Source organism: Sebastes umbrosus, chromosome 6, assembly GCF_015220745.1.
Source record: "Sebastes umbrosus isolate fSebUmb1 chromosome 6, fSebUmb1.pri, whole genome shotgun sequence".
NCBI lineage: Eukaryota > Metazoa > Chordata > Actinopteri > Perciformes > Sebastidae > Sebastes > Sebastes umbrosus.
In genome coordinates this window covers 16,757,044-16,772,558 of record NC_051274.1, presented here as the reverse complement: position 1 = coordinate 16,772,558, position 15,515 = coordinate 16,757,044, and the positions used below count along the sequence as shown (strand labels likewise).

Here is a 15,515-nt window from a genome sequence, read left to right as displayed (position 1 = left end):
TCCCTTCATCTTGAAGCTGAAATATTCCTAGCGTTGCTGCTGCCCACCATGACAACATTTTTAGTTTCTCATTTGCATGCCCTGTAACATTTTGCTATCTGAAATGAGAAAAACTTTGAATTCATCCTGCCGGCGCCTTGTAGCTGTAGTTCAGTAGCTGTTTGTGCAGTAGCGCTTGCACGGTGTCTGACGGGCATGCTGTTACCTTTTTTTCCTGCCTGCAGGGGTCCATCATTAGCAGTCCACACACGCGCCGGAGAGCCACCACGCCACGTGAGGGCGCACCCCCCCGCGGCCAACCCTCCATCCCTAACTCGGCGTCGACTTCCATCCTTGGGTCGCTCTTTGGCAGCAAGCGAGGCAAACCGTCCTCCCAGAGCCACACCCCTTTCCCCGCGCCCGGTCAGCCCACTCTCATATCCCACAAGATCCACCCGACCAACCTGCACCACACAGCACAGGTAGCGCACACGGTGCAGCTCCACGGTCACCACTCCCAGTACTGCCAAGTCCCTCAGAACCCCCCGCCTTACAACCACCACCACCACTACCACCCGCCTCCCCACACGCAGTACCACCAGCACCCGGGCTACACCTCGCAGCAACACCCCCATTCACAGCACAGCCATTACAGCCAGCATTCCCATCACGCCTCGCACTCCCAGCACGCCCCTCACCACCACAGTCAGCAAGCGGGTTCGGCACCTGGTGGACCCAAACCTAAACACAGTGGCATCAGCACCGTAGTGTGATGCTCCTATAACGCAGAGAGGAGGGGACTTAACGAAGGAGGGACAATTGCTTACACCAAAGGGACTGACAGCGTAACTCTATGGCCTGTCCACTGTGTTTTACTGCTGCTGTGATGGGAACCAGTCACACGCAGTCACCTTTTTCACCTCCAGGTCCAACTAATATGCAGGATGGAAATTGGACTCAAATGTTCCACCAGGGGCCTTTACTAGTTTGCCTGACCATGGGCCTGGGCCCCATCAGGGTTTTTGCAAGGGGGGGGGGGGGGATTCTGTACAGGAAGATGCTCTATGTTTTCCACACACACAACGCCGCCCGGCCGTGACGGCTGCAGAGAAAACGTGTTCTCTCACCAAGCCGCTCCCCACTGCTTCATCCCTCCAATAAGCCTGTCTTACCTTCACATAATCAGGAGGGAGAGACGACAGGAGACGAGAACATGGCTGACTGTTTCCTCCGTCACAATGATGGCATCATTTACTTGTGCACAGCCTTTTCAGAACTCTTTGGTTTCGCAGATCCCTAACCATCATATGAATGCAATTTGTCGTCGCCCTCCCGTAGAGCTCATTTGTAGTGGAGAACCTCGATATAATCATTTCACACTAACTGAAAATCAAAGGACAGGTAAACAACTGAGTCTCCGTCATCGTAGTTCTAGTGCTGTATTTACTGTAGATGACAGCTATATGTGTTGTCTCCTAGCTCTCATAAATAAATGTGCCAATTATTAATGCATAATCTATTTAGTCAAGACTTCATGTACAGTATATTGTGCGTAAAGTAATTTGTAAGATTATACTTACAATTATTATTATTATCAGCAAAATTGAATTTTTATCAGTATTATACTGACTCTGTGGTAACAGGATGAAGATCTGAAAGGAGTGAACTCCCATTCAGTCCGGCCTATAATAATATATAATGGAAATTTTTTGCCTTTCAAGTGGATCAGAAGCTTCTGGATGGCAGCTGTTGCATACGCGGGCCTCAAAAGGCTGAAGCCTCAAAGCAGACTTCAACTCTTATGAATGATAAACTGGGCTGGTTGGTTGTTTTAATCTCAGTTTACTGCTTAAACTGTAAAAAAAAAAAAAAAAAAAGTACTGAAGACTAAGTGTGAAAAGACATTTTAAAGGGGAACATCACCTAAATTAAAAATTCCAATTTGTTATTTCCATGGCCTAGGAAAGTTCAATCAATATGTGTGAACATGAGCTACTCTCTCAAAGCCAGAAACCAAAGAAGTAAGCCTCAAACTTGTGATGTGAATGTCATAGTGTATAAAGTGTGGAGCTGCTCCATAGACGCTGAATGGGAGGCTGATTTTTTTTTTGTTTTCTTTTTTATACCCAAATGAGGTTTTATTCTATTGTCGTGTTCTCAGTTGTGAAACAGAAAATGTTCCCATATACTCAGAACATTCCCCTGGGTGCTCTCAGTGTCATCTAGAACATCTGTCCCATTCATCGTCTATGGAGCGGTTCCACACTTCATACCCTATGACATCACAAATTTGAGTTTTAGCACTCTGGTTTGGGGATTTGGGAGAGAGTTATTCATGTTTACTAATATCTTTTGGACTGTCTTAGACCATAGAAATAACATTTTGAAAATGGGCGTAGTTCCCCTTTAAATACACTAGGAGGCTCAGTTCAAATGTTACAGATGAACCCACAGGACGTGTTGTTGCCTTTAAGATATGCGACAGCTGCTCTCTTGACTCTTAAAAATCAAAAACACTTTTGAAATCTTCTTTTGCCTTGTTTAGTATATTTCTTTTATTCACCAACACGGTTTTGGCGAGTGACTAAAATCAGTTCTTACATAGTGAAGTATTTTTTTCTATCATATGTGCAATATCTTTGTACTGATGTTGTACATTAACAACAAGCAAAGCGTCCCTCCAATTTGTGGGTTTTTTTTTTTTTTTTCTTCTTTCCATGTTGCGTCATTATTTATTTATATTTGTTTTGGACCCCAGTCAGAGTCTTTCTCAGTAAATTAATGTGCGGCTGTCCTCGCGGTCTTATGAGAGGCACAGACTTGGAGTTCAGTGGAATGTCTTAGTGAGTGATTTTTGCATGTAATGTTATTAATGTGAGGCTATCCTCTGCACATTGTATAACAAATCAGTGTTACCATAGCAAGTTTAAGTGCAATCATGTTCAGAAAAACGCAGACTTGCACTGAGAGTGGAAGTCTGTTATCTTGTTGTCCAGGACGAGCTTCAGGTGAAAAAAAAATACAACTTTTTTCATTTAAGAATATATATAAATACTTACTTACACAGTTCACAGTGGAAAGAGGAATGTGTGTATATATTTTAATAAAAAGGAATAATGCTTCTCTTTGGGCTGAACAGAAATATTTTGCTGGATAAGCACATATGAAAGAACACTTTCATTTCTTTCAGGAAATGCAGTTATAATATACAAAATGCAAACTGAACAAAGGAACTGGGTCTATGTAAAGAATAACTTTCTACATCTTACAAATAAGAGTCTATTCTAGTGTGTAAATTAGTGACTGTTTGTCCCGATATTCAGGTTGTAAATGTATTTTAACATTCACAAAGAAAAACCATTGCCATAAGTCAGGCTTATTTTCACACATTTCTCCTCATGTGAAGGAAAGTTCAGAGGACAGACATATCATGGGACATTAATTGAATGTGTCTTTCCATTGATTTCATATTGTTTTGCTATAAATCTGAAATCTTGGGATGATGTAAAACCGAGGAATCTGTTTATTTTTGGTGTGTGTTGTAGTGCTTCAGATGTCTACAGTCATTGTTTGTGAGAAAGTACCCCAACGATGCACTGCATGGATCATCATGTGTCCTTTTCACTGTGAGCTGATGGGGGGAAAAACAACATCGGCCTATACATTTTGACTTTTGGTTTTTGATTGATTTGGTTGACGTGTTCTTGTTGCTCCATTTTAGGCTGGTAGTTATCGAAGCTCAGCATGCATTACATCAACAAAGCCATTGTGTAAATTACAAACACTGCACTTCTGTTGCTGAGGGCTTTCATCGTGTAAATACGGGACTGTGGTGTGCTAACGGATGAACTGCTTGGAAGGATGGTTTGACTTTAAGAAGCTGTAAAGGGACCAAGACGGGGGTGGGGGGGTTAAAGCAGCTGTACATAATGTGTATATGATCAGTACTCTACTCTGATATCTGCAGTTAACACCAGGATGTACAGTATATACATCACCTCATAGATGGATTAGAGGGGTGGTATATGAATTTATCGATTGTCTCTGCCTCCAGCTGTTGTGAACGGACATTTGCTGTAGAAATCAGAAACAGACTGTTAGAAAGTTCGCTGCCATTTACATCCAGCTCTCTTTTCATACACACACACAGACAAAACACACACACATCCTGCTGCAAGCTGTTCAGTCTGGCGTGAGACACATTTTAAAAAGAGTAAAAAGACAAGAATGGCCTCATTTCTATGTGCATTCTGTTTGTACAGTGAGTAGTGAGTCAGTAAGACCCCAGTTATTGTAAAACTTCAACTGTGACAATGTTGAGAACGCAAAATAAACAAATATATGACTTATGGTATGCATGTGTTGTTTTATTCAACTTTATTCCCTCCGTTTGTATAATGCATTTCACATTTGTGCCCTATCTTTAGGCTCCCATATCTTCCACTTCCAGGCTCACTTTCCATTACTTAGTGTTGCAGCATTTCCACTAGAGGGCATGCATTAAAATGCTATAAAATGAAAAGGAAAATCTGTACCATTACACCATCTACAGGTGGAAAATGTACCTGCTACACGGTTAGTTCCTCACAGGGTCAGCCAGTGGAAGTGATTGTCTTACCTCTCAGCTTTAACCCACTTTTTGTAAATTATCTTGGATGTATGTCCATTTCTGCTTTGCAGCTCAGAGTTCCCATTAAGAAACATTTGCTCTTCAAGCTCATTCAGTATCTGGTTCTCAAAAATATCAAATTAAATTCACATGAAGCTGCACATGATCCCAGCTGTATTTTGCAGTATGTGCCCTCAGTACTGCAGTGGATGTCAGTAATAAACACTGAGTAGGAGAGCTTTGGGTAGCCCCCGCCTCTGTTTTTAATAGATAAACTCTTATCTCCTTAAAGCAGATGGATTTCCTTCATGTCAAATGCACCATAACCGTCAGTGTGTTCCTCACACTGACGTTGCGCCGGCCCACACCGGCGGGTGTGCGATTATTCTGCAGTAGCAAAACAGGGATACTTTCAGTTCAGGAGAACTTTTGAAACGCTCTTAAAGCTCAAATGCAACATTGGACTCGAACAGTGAACATGTAATTACATTTTTAAGGATGACTGGCACCACAAGAAGTAACTTCCATGTGGGTTTGACTCTAAAAGGTTTGTATTTTACATGCTATATCTCAGTGATATTTAATATATTTCACCTCATAGATGTATTCACTTTTGGCATTAAAGGTCCCATATCGTGCTCATTTTCAGGTTCATACTTGTATTTTATGTTTCTACTAGAACATGTTTACATGCTGTAATGTTAAAAAAAACTTTATTTTCCTCATACTGTCTGCCTGAATATACTTGTATTTATCCTCTGTCTGAAATGCTCCGTTTTAGTGCATTTCAACGGAATTGCAACAGAATTGCGTTGCCTGGCAACAGTTTGGGTCCATGTTTACTTCCTGTCAGCTGATGTCATTAACATACACTGCAACCAGGTATAAACTGGGACACATTTAGAATGTTTACGTTTAAAACCGTGTAATGGTCTAAATATTGTATATTTGTGACATCACAAATGGACAGAAATCCTAACGGCTTGTTTCAAACGCACAATTTCTGAATACGGGCTGTGTGTATTTCTCTGTATATTGAGCGCTTCAATACTTTCACGGTATTTATAAAGCACTTAATCCTGCTTTATAATATAAAAGACATGAAAATCATACTTTTTACAATATGGGACCTTTAACAAATCAAATTCTGAAGATGAACAGTTTTTGTTTGTTGCTTAATGTTAATCTTGTCCCAATACACAGCTTTATGGACACTGTTTGTTTTTCTCCAATATACAGTAACAACTTGCTGCACTGTAAGCACCCCCTCTGTTCCCATTATTATGCATTACAGTGCAAAATAACCTTTTCCTCATCCTGCAGGATGCTCTCTGGTTTAAGTTTAGCTGCCGTCCTCGTCTGGGCCACGTTAAGCGCACACACTACCGGTCAAGCCTGCCTGTGTTCAGCCCTCCTGCCTGCTGGTCTGCAGGTCAACTGCAGCTCTTTAAACCTGGTGGACCTGCCTCATCTTCCCCCAGACACCACAGAGCTCCATGTGCAGGACAACCAGCTCACCTCAGTGTCTCCAGGCCTCTTCGACAGACTGGTCGGTCTGAAAAAGGTCTCACTCTCTGGGAACCCTTTCCACTGTGACTGTAGGATCCAGTACCTGAGGAACTGGTTGCTGAGGAACAGGGGCGTCGTCTCCAAGGAGCCCACCTGTGTCAGTCCCAGCTCCGTGGCTCAGAGAGCCGTCGCTGAACTCAGTGATGACTACTTTTCTTCCTGTACCCCGGCAGGCTGCACCGGTGGGACTTACTATAACACTATGATGGGAGTGATGCTCTGCTGCCTCATTGTTCTGCTTCTGTGGAGCTTGAGACTAGCCAAAATGTCCACCTTCACTCTGTACATACATGAGAGACATTCAGGATTCAACGCCGACTCTTTGCGCTCACTGAGGCCCAAACACAGGAGGAGGCTGCACACCGCACAGTCAGAGGTCGGCGCCGATTCTCTCACTTGGACAGAAAATCCACTTCTCAACATGGAGCTACTGCCACAAGTACTGGATGTGTTGCACAAGAAGCACAATATAAAGATAAAGGCTACCTGAGGGACCTACTACAGCGGAATTACAAAAACACTCCAAGTGGCAAATAAAGTTGAGGGCAATAACAAGGCAAAGGATTTCTTTTTTTTTTTTTTCAATAAAGTTGTTTTTAACGCTAAACTGCTCTAGCCATGTCTCATGAGACTTCTTCTGGGTAACTGACATTTTTTTCTTGCACTGCAACCTAATGTTATTCTAGGAAATTTTACTCATGTAGGCAGGAAATGCACCAGATAAATGCATGATAAATAATCCAAATGAAAAGTGGCTAATACGCTGCAAGTCATAACGTGATATATTTTAAGATTTTAGGTTAAAGCTGGGCTGCACGGTGGTGCAGTGGTCAGCACAGCAAGAGGGTCGCAGGTTCGAATCCAGCTTGGGTGGAGAGAGAATCACTTCTGTGTGGAGTTTGCATGTTCTCCCCCCCGTGACCCCAAATGGGATAAGCGATTACAGATAATGGATGGATGGTTAAAGCTGCAGTTGGTAACTTTGAGCAAATATGATAAAAAGTTATTTTTATAAAACGGTCACTATATCCTGACAGTAGTGCATGAGAAAGATAATCTGAGAAAACAAATCATGTTCCTCTGTGTCCTCCGGTGCTCTTAATGGCATCTGCAAGATTTCACGTCGGCTGAAGGAAAACAACCAATCAGAGCCGAGGAGTCTCTACAGCAGCTGTCAATCACTGAACTCCGATCAAACTAGGCAGCGCTGATCAAATATGAATCACTATTCTGTTACTGTAATGCTTATTTCTCACCTCAAATGTTTTCAGAAACATCTTGTAGTGTACTGTAGCACAACCAGTTTATCTTTACTATGCACTTTTGGTTTGAGTCATTGGCCAATCTGCGCCAACTCCCATTGCTTTCTTCAGTAACACTTGTGTCCCTAAGTGACTGTACACATTCAGAGAAACTTGTATTGTCTTCAGCCAACATGTCTGGCTAGCCAGTGTTAACTAACGTGTTCAGAGAATTATTCTGCCACCACCTATGCTCCACCCACAAAATACGTCGTCATGTTTACTAATAGAAAAGGGCTCTATTAGAGTGACCAATATCTTGGCCATTTCTGATAGATCATATTTGATAGGAAATAAAACACAGACAGTTTGCAAAACGTGTAAGTATTCCTTGTATTTTCTTACGTTGAAGTATTCACAACGAGCGAAACACTACAAATGATCAAGTATGGAGCAGTAAACGTTTTTTTTGTTTGGAATTTTACTTGTATCTAAATAAATGTCTAGATATCTTTTCCTTCTGGAATTAAAATATTAAAGCATAAAAAGGAAATTCCTACATTACAATAAACAGGTTATGGCAGGAAGATATGGTAACATTTAACAAAGATGAAAGTCTCTGGTCTGTGCAAATACTGGTCAAGGCTCTCACAACTAGACAGAATGCAGACAGACAGTACAATTAGAGGACGACAGGCCTACTGCACATCACACTGTTGTTTTTACAGTACAAGTATTACTCTCATATTCATGCATAGATTCTCCAGGATAAATGAGTAAACAAAATGCAATAATAAAAAGTCACCTTGAGAATAAAGGGCAACCGTTATCTGAATATGCTTCTTAAAAACACTGGTAAATTCTTGTAATAAATATATGATGATTTCAGGATTTGTAATTATCTAAAACGTTACTATCATCTAAAAAAATACTTAGTAGGGTCAAATAAGGCAGTTCCTTAAATGTCTCAAAACAGGTAATTAAAGACGATCACAAAAACAATAGAAAAGAGCGGTTGACAGTAACAGTTACATGATTCTCTAAAGTTTGTCTCGATGTTGAAAGTTTAGAAGATGACACATATTTTTGTCAAAGCCCTGCCGGGTGGTGAAACAATGTCCACAGTGTTCGGCTCCTACAGGTGTATACATTAAGTGGTGTAGCCAGTTTAATGCTCCACCTCCCCCCGCCTCTATAGTACCACTGTCGGCTCAACTCTTCTGAGGCACAAACTTCTCCTGCTCAAAGATGCGGTCGACAGCTTCCGCCACGTCCTGCACAATGTGGTCCGGCTCCACCAGCGCCGGGTCGAACCTGAAGTCCCGGTGCCCGTGGAACACGGTCTCTTTGATGCAGTGACTCGCATCGGACGGCACCTCAACGTTGGGGTTGTAGACCCCTGTGCAGACGAGGAGAGACTTACAGGAAGTGGCAGAGGGCAGCGCCAGCTCGCTCTCCCACAGATTGTCGCTCTCCTCCTCCTGGGGCACCGCAGTGGTGGAACCCGTGGCGGAGACCATCTTAGCAACGGCTTTGGGGTTCTTTCTAGCGACTCTCTCCTCCAGGTAACGGTTGTATAGATTGGCTCCGTAGATGTCAGTCATAAGGTTATCCCTGAGAGTGCAGAAGGGAGATTATTCATTGCCTCAGGCAGTAGCCTAGATACTGAAACGTGCAAGAATGTGTTTTTCACAGAAGACATTTTGACTTGTCACAAAAGAAAAGCCCAGATGTAAATAATGAAATTAACGATGGCTGACGCTGCTTTTATTTCAGGTTCCTGGTATGGTGCATGCTGGCTCACTTGGTGCCTTCAAATGGGGTCGTGTTTACCGTTTTTACCGTGTTTACCGTGTTCACGAGAAGAGTCCATATGAACACCCCCCCTCCCAATGTGGTATTCACAAGCTCACAAGTGGAAAGAGTTCACGAGTTGTGACGTGTTTGTTGACGTTGTCAGAAATGGCGGAGGCCTTGGCAGTTCATTTTTCGGTACATAATAAGTTAATATATTGTAATTTTAGTCGTGTATTGTAATTCTTCCTAATGTTATAATCGGTCTGAGGAAAATGTTGATATTCCCAACGACCAAATCTTTGTCTTCTGTCATTATGCCTTTGCATTTACTGCATTATGTTACACGCTTGCTAGCTTGCTAAATTGTTAGCCTCTGTGGCTTCTAGACGCCGACAGTAACGTTGATATTGCCGTTGCTTAGCAGCGGTGTTCTTCACGACTTAACCACCTGAATGCCAAGCATATTGTGTACACGACTTCCCATGTTGTCATTTCATTTGAAGGTCTACCGACAGAGCCGCCGTCAGTGTTGTTAGTAACACCTTTGCTTTTCCAACAAGAGGAAATGTCTGCTGTGAAAAAGGCTCCATAAAGCAATTACTGTAGCAAGACAGCAGCAACAACCGCGACAAAAAAGTTGAAGTGAAACTTGCAAGTTCTGAAATTGAAGGTATGTTCACTAATCACACGCTTGCAGGCAGTTGAAAGAGAGGAGTTCTGTGTTTTCATATGATGTTTCTCACCAGATTATTGAGCATCAGCAACTTTCAGTTTAGTAAACTTGAAAGGTTAAAATGCGAGCACACGCGCTTTCAATAACCGGTAACTAAAAGTCAGGCGAGGTTAACTAAATGCTGGTATGCAGTACTCGTTCCTGCTTTCTGCATCTAGTCATTACTTACATGTGCACACACCCTTTTCACAGCAGCCATTGTGACATGCCATTGCAGGGTCATTGCAGGGTAAACACAGGTGTGATTAATAGCAATAATTATGGGATGGCTGTGACACACTAAACAGGCTATAATTCTTTTTTATCAGTTACACATGTGTCTACCCAGCTAGGACATCGAAAGCGTCGAAAGTGCTGATGTTAAAAGGGCTGTGTCAAAAATGAATTCAGGTCATCGCCTCCTTAGTTTATACCATATTCTAGTAACTACATTTGCATTACAGAGAAAAGCCTTGGTGTCTCACCCTATAGCGTAAAGGGAAGTGACAGGAAGTTTCCATTGCCTCTCCATGGCCTGGCTTCTGATGAGGTACTCTGCAAAGTGGTAAGTCAGCTCGCTGGGTTTCCCCATGAGCGCCTCGTACTTCAGGTCTTTGCCTGTTATCTTCTTATAAATGCTCTCTAGGCATACAAGAAACGTCCCATGGCCAAACCTGAGCCAAAATGGAAGACAAAGAGATATATTTATTATTTACATTTGGCAGCTTCAAAGACTTCAAAGTGCTTCAGTTGTTAATGCTCATTAGCAATTAAAGCAACAGTAGGTATAAATGGAGCAAATCTGATTTTAAAAAGTTATTTTTTATAAAACAGTCACTATATCCTGACAGAAGTGCATGAGACAGGTAATGTGAACCAAATCAGGTGCCTCTGTGTCCTCTGGTGTCCTCCGGTGCTCCTAATGGCATCTGCAAGATTTCACAGACCGGACGAAAATAACCAATCACAGCCGAGCTGGAGCCTTGCCGTCTCTGGGCAGCTGTCAATCACTCGCAAACTCCGATCAAACGGTCAAACTAGGCAGTGCTGATCAAATATGAATCAATAGTCTGTTACTGTAATGCCATATTTCTCACCTTAAATGTTTTCAGAAACATTTTGTAGTGTACTGTTTAGCGGTAAAATGAGAAAGTTTGAGACCCGGCAGCCATGTTGAGATCAGTTGAGGAAAAAAACCAAGCACCGCCCACCAGCAAACCTTCTCATGTTACAGCTAAACAGTACACTACAAGATGTTTATGAAAACATTTGAGGCGAGAAATAGGCATTACAGTAACAGACTATTGATTCATATTTGACCAGCGCTGCCTAGTTTGACCATTTGATCAGTCTGCGAATGATTGACAGCTGCCTCTGTTGAATGAACAGCCAATAGGAACGCTCTCTATCTCTCAGAAATGACCTGTTATTGGTCAAAGTCTCACGTCACAGGATTAGATTTCTTTAACCTGTAAACAGAGCCATGAGGAGGAGCAGAAGTCTAGTTTTCTCTCAGATCACTTGAATCACAATATGCTGAAAGGTTATTATGGATATTTTTGCCCAATGATGCCAAAAATATTCTGTCAACTGCAGGTTTAATGTTAATTGTAATAAATGAAATCCTTCTTTTAAATATTCTGTGACTTCACTGGTTACCGTGGAGAATGTGCCTCAGCCATCCACATGAGGTCCATGTTGCAGGCCAGCAGGGGGAGGTGAGGCATCTTCTGGGTTTGGTGAACACTGCTGAGGTTTCCGTTGGTCAACAAAATGTCATTTATCAGCTGCAGGTTGGTCTCCCATCGAATCGGCTCCCCGAACAGAACCACGGCTGTATGTGGGATTAAAAAATGCATATAAAATATCTGTTGTATCATTAAAATAAAAAATCGGACAAATACTGACAGCTGATAAGAGGTTCAAGTTCTCACCTTCAACCTTAGGAAGGTTGCCAACAGGACTGGACTGTAATGAAAGAAGAGATACTAAACATGTGCTGTTGTATATGACTAAAGAAACGTTATCTATAATGGACATCCAATTTCTGCCCCAGATTTCATGACCTCACCGGCAGTTTGGGTCTCCTATTGTGATCCACCATGTCCAGCAGTGGGAAGGATTCCCTCAGCATATCAACACTGATGACGTTCTTAAAGCCCACGCTAAAGACACAGCGTTAAGGACAAATGAAGTGAGTATTATTCTAACTTAATTCAAATGGATCGCAAACAGAAAACATAAGAATAAAGCAAGATTCCAGGATACTTTTTAGCGATTTCCAGGACGGGTCCCTGTCCTGACACCAGCACACACTTGTCATGAAACTTCTTAAACATCCTCAGGGGACTATGGGACATGATGACTTGATCTTGTGTGATCTGGAAATAGATGAAATGTCAGGAGAGGTTAATAGCAGAGCTGACAGGGGACATTCAACGTATAACAAAACAGTCATGAAGCCTCTATAGCAGTTTCTCTTAACTCACGGGTACTCCCAGGATGTGAGAGAGTTGGTCCGCTTTTGTTTGTCGGAGGCAATTCCCTGCATTTGTGACAAAAACAACTGGCACCACAAATTGTCCCTGAGAGTCGAGCAACTTCTCGAACGCCTTTTTTGCAGCGGGGATTGGCATCCTTCCCCGGACAAGCACGCCATCAATGTCAAACAACAGCCCAAAGCTTGGCTGTGGCTGCAGAATAGGAGGACAAAAACAGGTTAATCAGACAAATCGCTGGCAAGATTGTTGTTGTTGTCATGATTTAATTTGGGGTGGAATAACGGGTGATAATGAATGATGAGCAAACAGTAAAATTTGTAACACTGCACAAAATCATTTCCACATAAAATGCCATTTTTAAAGCAGCAAAGGGTAGAAATGGATCAAATATGATTCAAAAAAGTATTTTTTATAAAACGGTCACTATATCCTGACAGTAGTACAGATTTCACAGACCGGAGGAAAACAACCAATCAGAGCTGAGCTGGAGCCTGCTGTCTAAGAACAGCTGTCAATCACTCTCAAACTCCGATCAAGCGATCAAACTAGACAGCGCTTATCAAATATTAATCAATATTCTGTTACTGTAATGCCTATTTCTCATCTCAAATGTTTTCAGAAACATCTTATTGTGTACTGTTTTTAACTGTAAAATGAGAAGGTTTGTAACCCGGCAGCCATGTTGAGATCAGTTGAGGAAACACCAAGCAGCGCCCACCAGCCGGAGCACAGCCAATAGGAACGCTCAATAGGAACGCTCTCTCTCTGAAATGGCCTGTGATTGGTCAAAGTCTCCCCATTACCAGCTAGATTCTTTAAAGCCTGAAAACAGAGCCAAGAGGAGGTGCCAAGTCTAGTTATCTCTCAGAATTACAATATGCTTTTACAATTATGAAAGGTTATTATGGATTTTTTTGCCAAATTATGCCCCAAAACTTTCTGCCTACTGAAGCTTTAAATGACTTTAAATGACTTTCCACACATCATAGTGTATTTCTAATAACATATTAGGGATGACATATGGGCCCTTTATTATTTTGGGGCATCGACAGAAAATCCACAGCATGAGGTTGACACACCAGTATATAAAGCCTATATAGGGGTATTTGGTTACATTATATGGAGCCTATATATAGTATATAAAGCAGTATATAAAGCCTATATAGGGGTATTTGGTTACATTATATAGAGCCTATATATAGTATATAAAGCAGTATAAAAAAAGCCTATATAGGGGTATTTGGTTACATTATATAGAGCCTATATAGAGTATATAAAGCAGTATAATAAAGCCTATATAGGGGTATTTGGTTACATTATATAGAGCCTATATATAGTATATAAAGCCTATATAGGGGTATTTGGTTACATTATATATAGTATATAAAGCAGTATATAAAGCCTATATAGGGGAATTTGGTTACATTATATAGAGCCTATATATAGTATATAAAGCCTATATAGGGGTATTTGGTTACATTATATAGAGCCTATATATAGTATATAAAGCAGTATATAAAGCCTATATAGTGGTATTTGGTTACATTATATATAGTATATAAAGCAGTATATAAAGCCTATATAGGGGTATTTGGTTACATTATATAGAGCCTATATATAGTATATAAAGCAGTATATAAAGTCTATATAGGTGTATTTGGTTACATTATATATAGTATATAAAGCAGTATATAAAGCCTATATAGTGGTATTTGGTTACATTATATATAGTATATAAAGCAGTATATAAAGCCTATATAGGGGTATTTGGTTACATTATATATAGTATATAAAGCAGTATATAAAGCCTATATAGGGGTATTTGGTTACAGTGTTAGCACAAATAGTCTTAAAGCTATCCAAACAGATATGTAAAAAGGTTATTATTGTCAATGTGTAGGCTACTGGGGCCTGCAAAAACAAGCAGGAACACAATGTGTCCGCGGTTGTTTTTCTCATGAGGGAAACCACAGCAGGCTACATCTGCTGCTGTTTGTTTCATCCTTAGCCAGCCAGCGCGTCTGACACATCTGTACAAAAGTTGCATGCAACACATGTATGTATGCAACGTGGCTCTCTGATTACATTAAAACAAACAAAAAAAAAAAATCAGAAACAACTACTTGTCAACAATTTGCAATCTGAGCCTGAGGCAGCAGCAGCAGCAGCAGCAGCAGCAGCTCCAAACACCACCACCGTACCTTGCTATTAGACTGAGTTCCGCAAAAGCCGCACCGAGAACCGACAATCCAAGCTTTGCGTCTGGCTTGACGGTTACTCAGGGTGCACAGGCCCCGGTAAAACTGCAGGAGTCCCTTCATCTCCCTTTGTTTTAAAAAAAAGAGATTAAAAAAATATGTAAATTAAAACGAAACCGGCATGAATGGAGAAGAGAGAGCCGGCTCGGTCCGGCCGCGCTGGCTCCAAAGAGGCTGATCGGCTTGTTTTTCTCGCCTGCAATTTGACTGGGCGAGACCGGGATGACGACATATGAGGAGGAGGAAGAGGAGGAGGAGGAGGAGGAGGGGTCTCCTGCTGCATCTCTGCCGGAAGGAGACGTGAAAGAGCTGCATCTGCACCAAACACCAAGCCCCCGCTGCCATTTTAGACTCCGAGGTGGAGCTTTTGTGCTCCTTTTGACGCACATGGATGCAGAAACACACACGAGATCGCATTGATCCACCAGGTTTTACATCGTTTCTGATCACCAGTGTTGAGCTTTATGAATCTATAATTCATGCTTGGTTTTATTTATAGTGTGAGGCACAACATGAGAGCATAACGTTTCTCCATTTCATCCCCGATTGTACCATGAGGACACATGCATAGTCACGTGTGGCAGCAGTCTGTCCTCAGGGTAACTACATTTGCTGCAGAAAAACTAGGAAGGATTTTGGCTGGGAAATCTGATTTGCGGTTGAATTGCTTGAATGCTTCAGATGCATTGCCAAGGTATAGTAACATAAGGACAGACCGCACAAATACAAAGAGGACTAAATAGTTTTTGTACCGCTAAGCTGCAGATCAGGTTACATTTAAGCTACTTTGAATGCACAAATTATTGGCTCAGGAGTGAAGTAAGCGGTATGTTAGGCTTAAAAGACAGA

General features: G+C 41.7%; 3 protein-coding genes across 12 annotated transcripts in view; 2 read left to right on the top strand and 1 right to left on the bottom strand.

Annotated features, from left to right (window-relative positions):
- Positions 1-4,333, top strand: part of LOC119489521 (IQ motif and SEC7 domain-containing protein 1-like) — a 102,274-nt gene extending 97,941 nt beyond the window's left edge. For 4 of the 10 annotated variants that reach the window (XM_037772045.1, XM_037772048.1, XM_037772049.1 and 1 more), the window contains 2 exons: positions 144-154; positions 1,093-1,916. In XM_037772045.1, the coding sequence (XP_037627973.1) occupies positions 144-154; positions 1,093-1,487 (406 nt within the window). In that variant the 3' untranslated portion in view covers positions 1,488-1,916. Of the gene's footprint in view, positions 1-143; positions 155-224; positions 1,917-2,433 lie in introns of those variants that run through there. The other 6 variants (XM_037772046.1, XM_037772047.1, XM_037772052.1 and 3 more) reach the window with 3 other exon arrangements.
- A 469-nt stretch (positions 4,334-4,802) lies between these two features.
- On the top strand, positions 4,803-6,762 carry gp9 (glycoprotein IX (platelet)). Its single transcript, XM_037773071.1, has 2 exons — positions 4,803-5,135; positions 5,912-6,762. The coding sequence occupies exon 2, from the start codon at positions 5,913-5,915 to the stop codon at positions 6,645-6,647; it is 735 nt and encodes a 244-aa protein (XP_037628999.1). The 5' UTR covers positions 4,803-5,135; position 5,912; the 3' UTR covers positions 6,648-6,762.
- Positions 6,763-7,772: 1,010 nt separating this feature from the next.
- On the bottom strand, positions 7,773-14,884 carry LOC119489868 (haloacid dehalogenase-like hydrolase domain-containing 5). The gene is made up of 8 exons (XM_037772817.1): positions 14,610-14,884; positions 12,397-12,600; positions 12,176-12,288; positions 11,979-12,072; positions 11,842-11,875; positions 11,567-11,741; positions 10,393-10,581; positions 7,773-9,012 (listed from the first exon to the last, which is right to left on the bottom strand). Exons 1-8 carry the CDS (start codon positions 14,727-14,729, stop codon positions 8,610-8,612), a joined length of 1,332 nt encoding a protein of 443 aa, XP_037628745.1. The 5' UTR covers positions 14,730-14,884; the 3' UTR covers positions 7,773-8,609.
- Between the last annotated feature and the right edge of the window lie 631 nt (positions 14,885-15,515).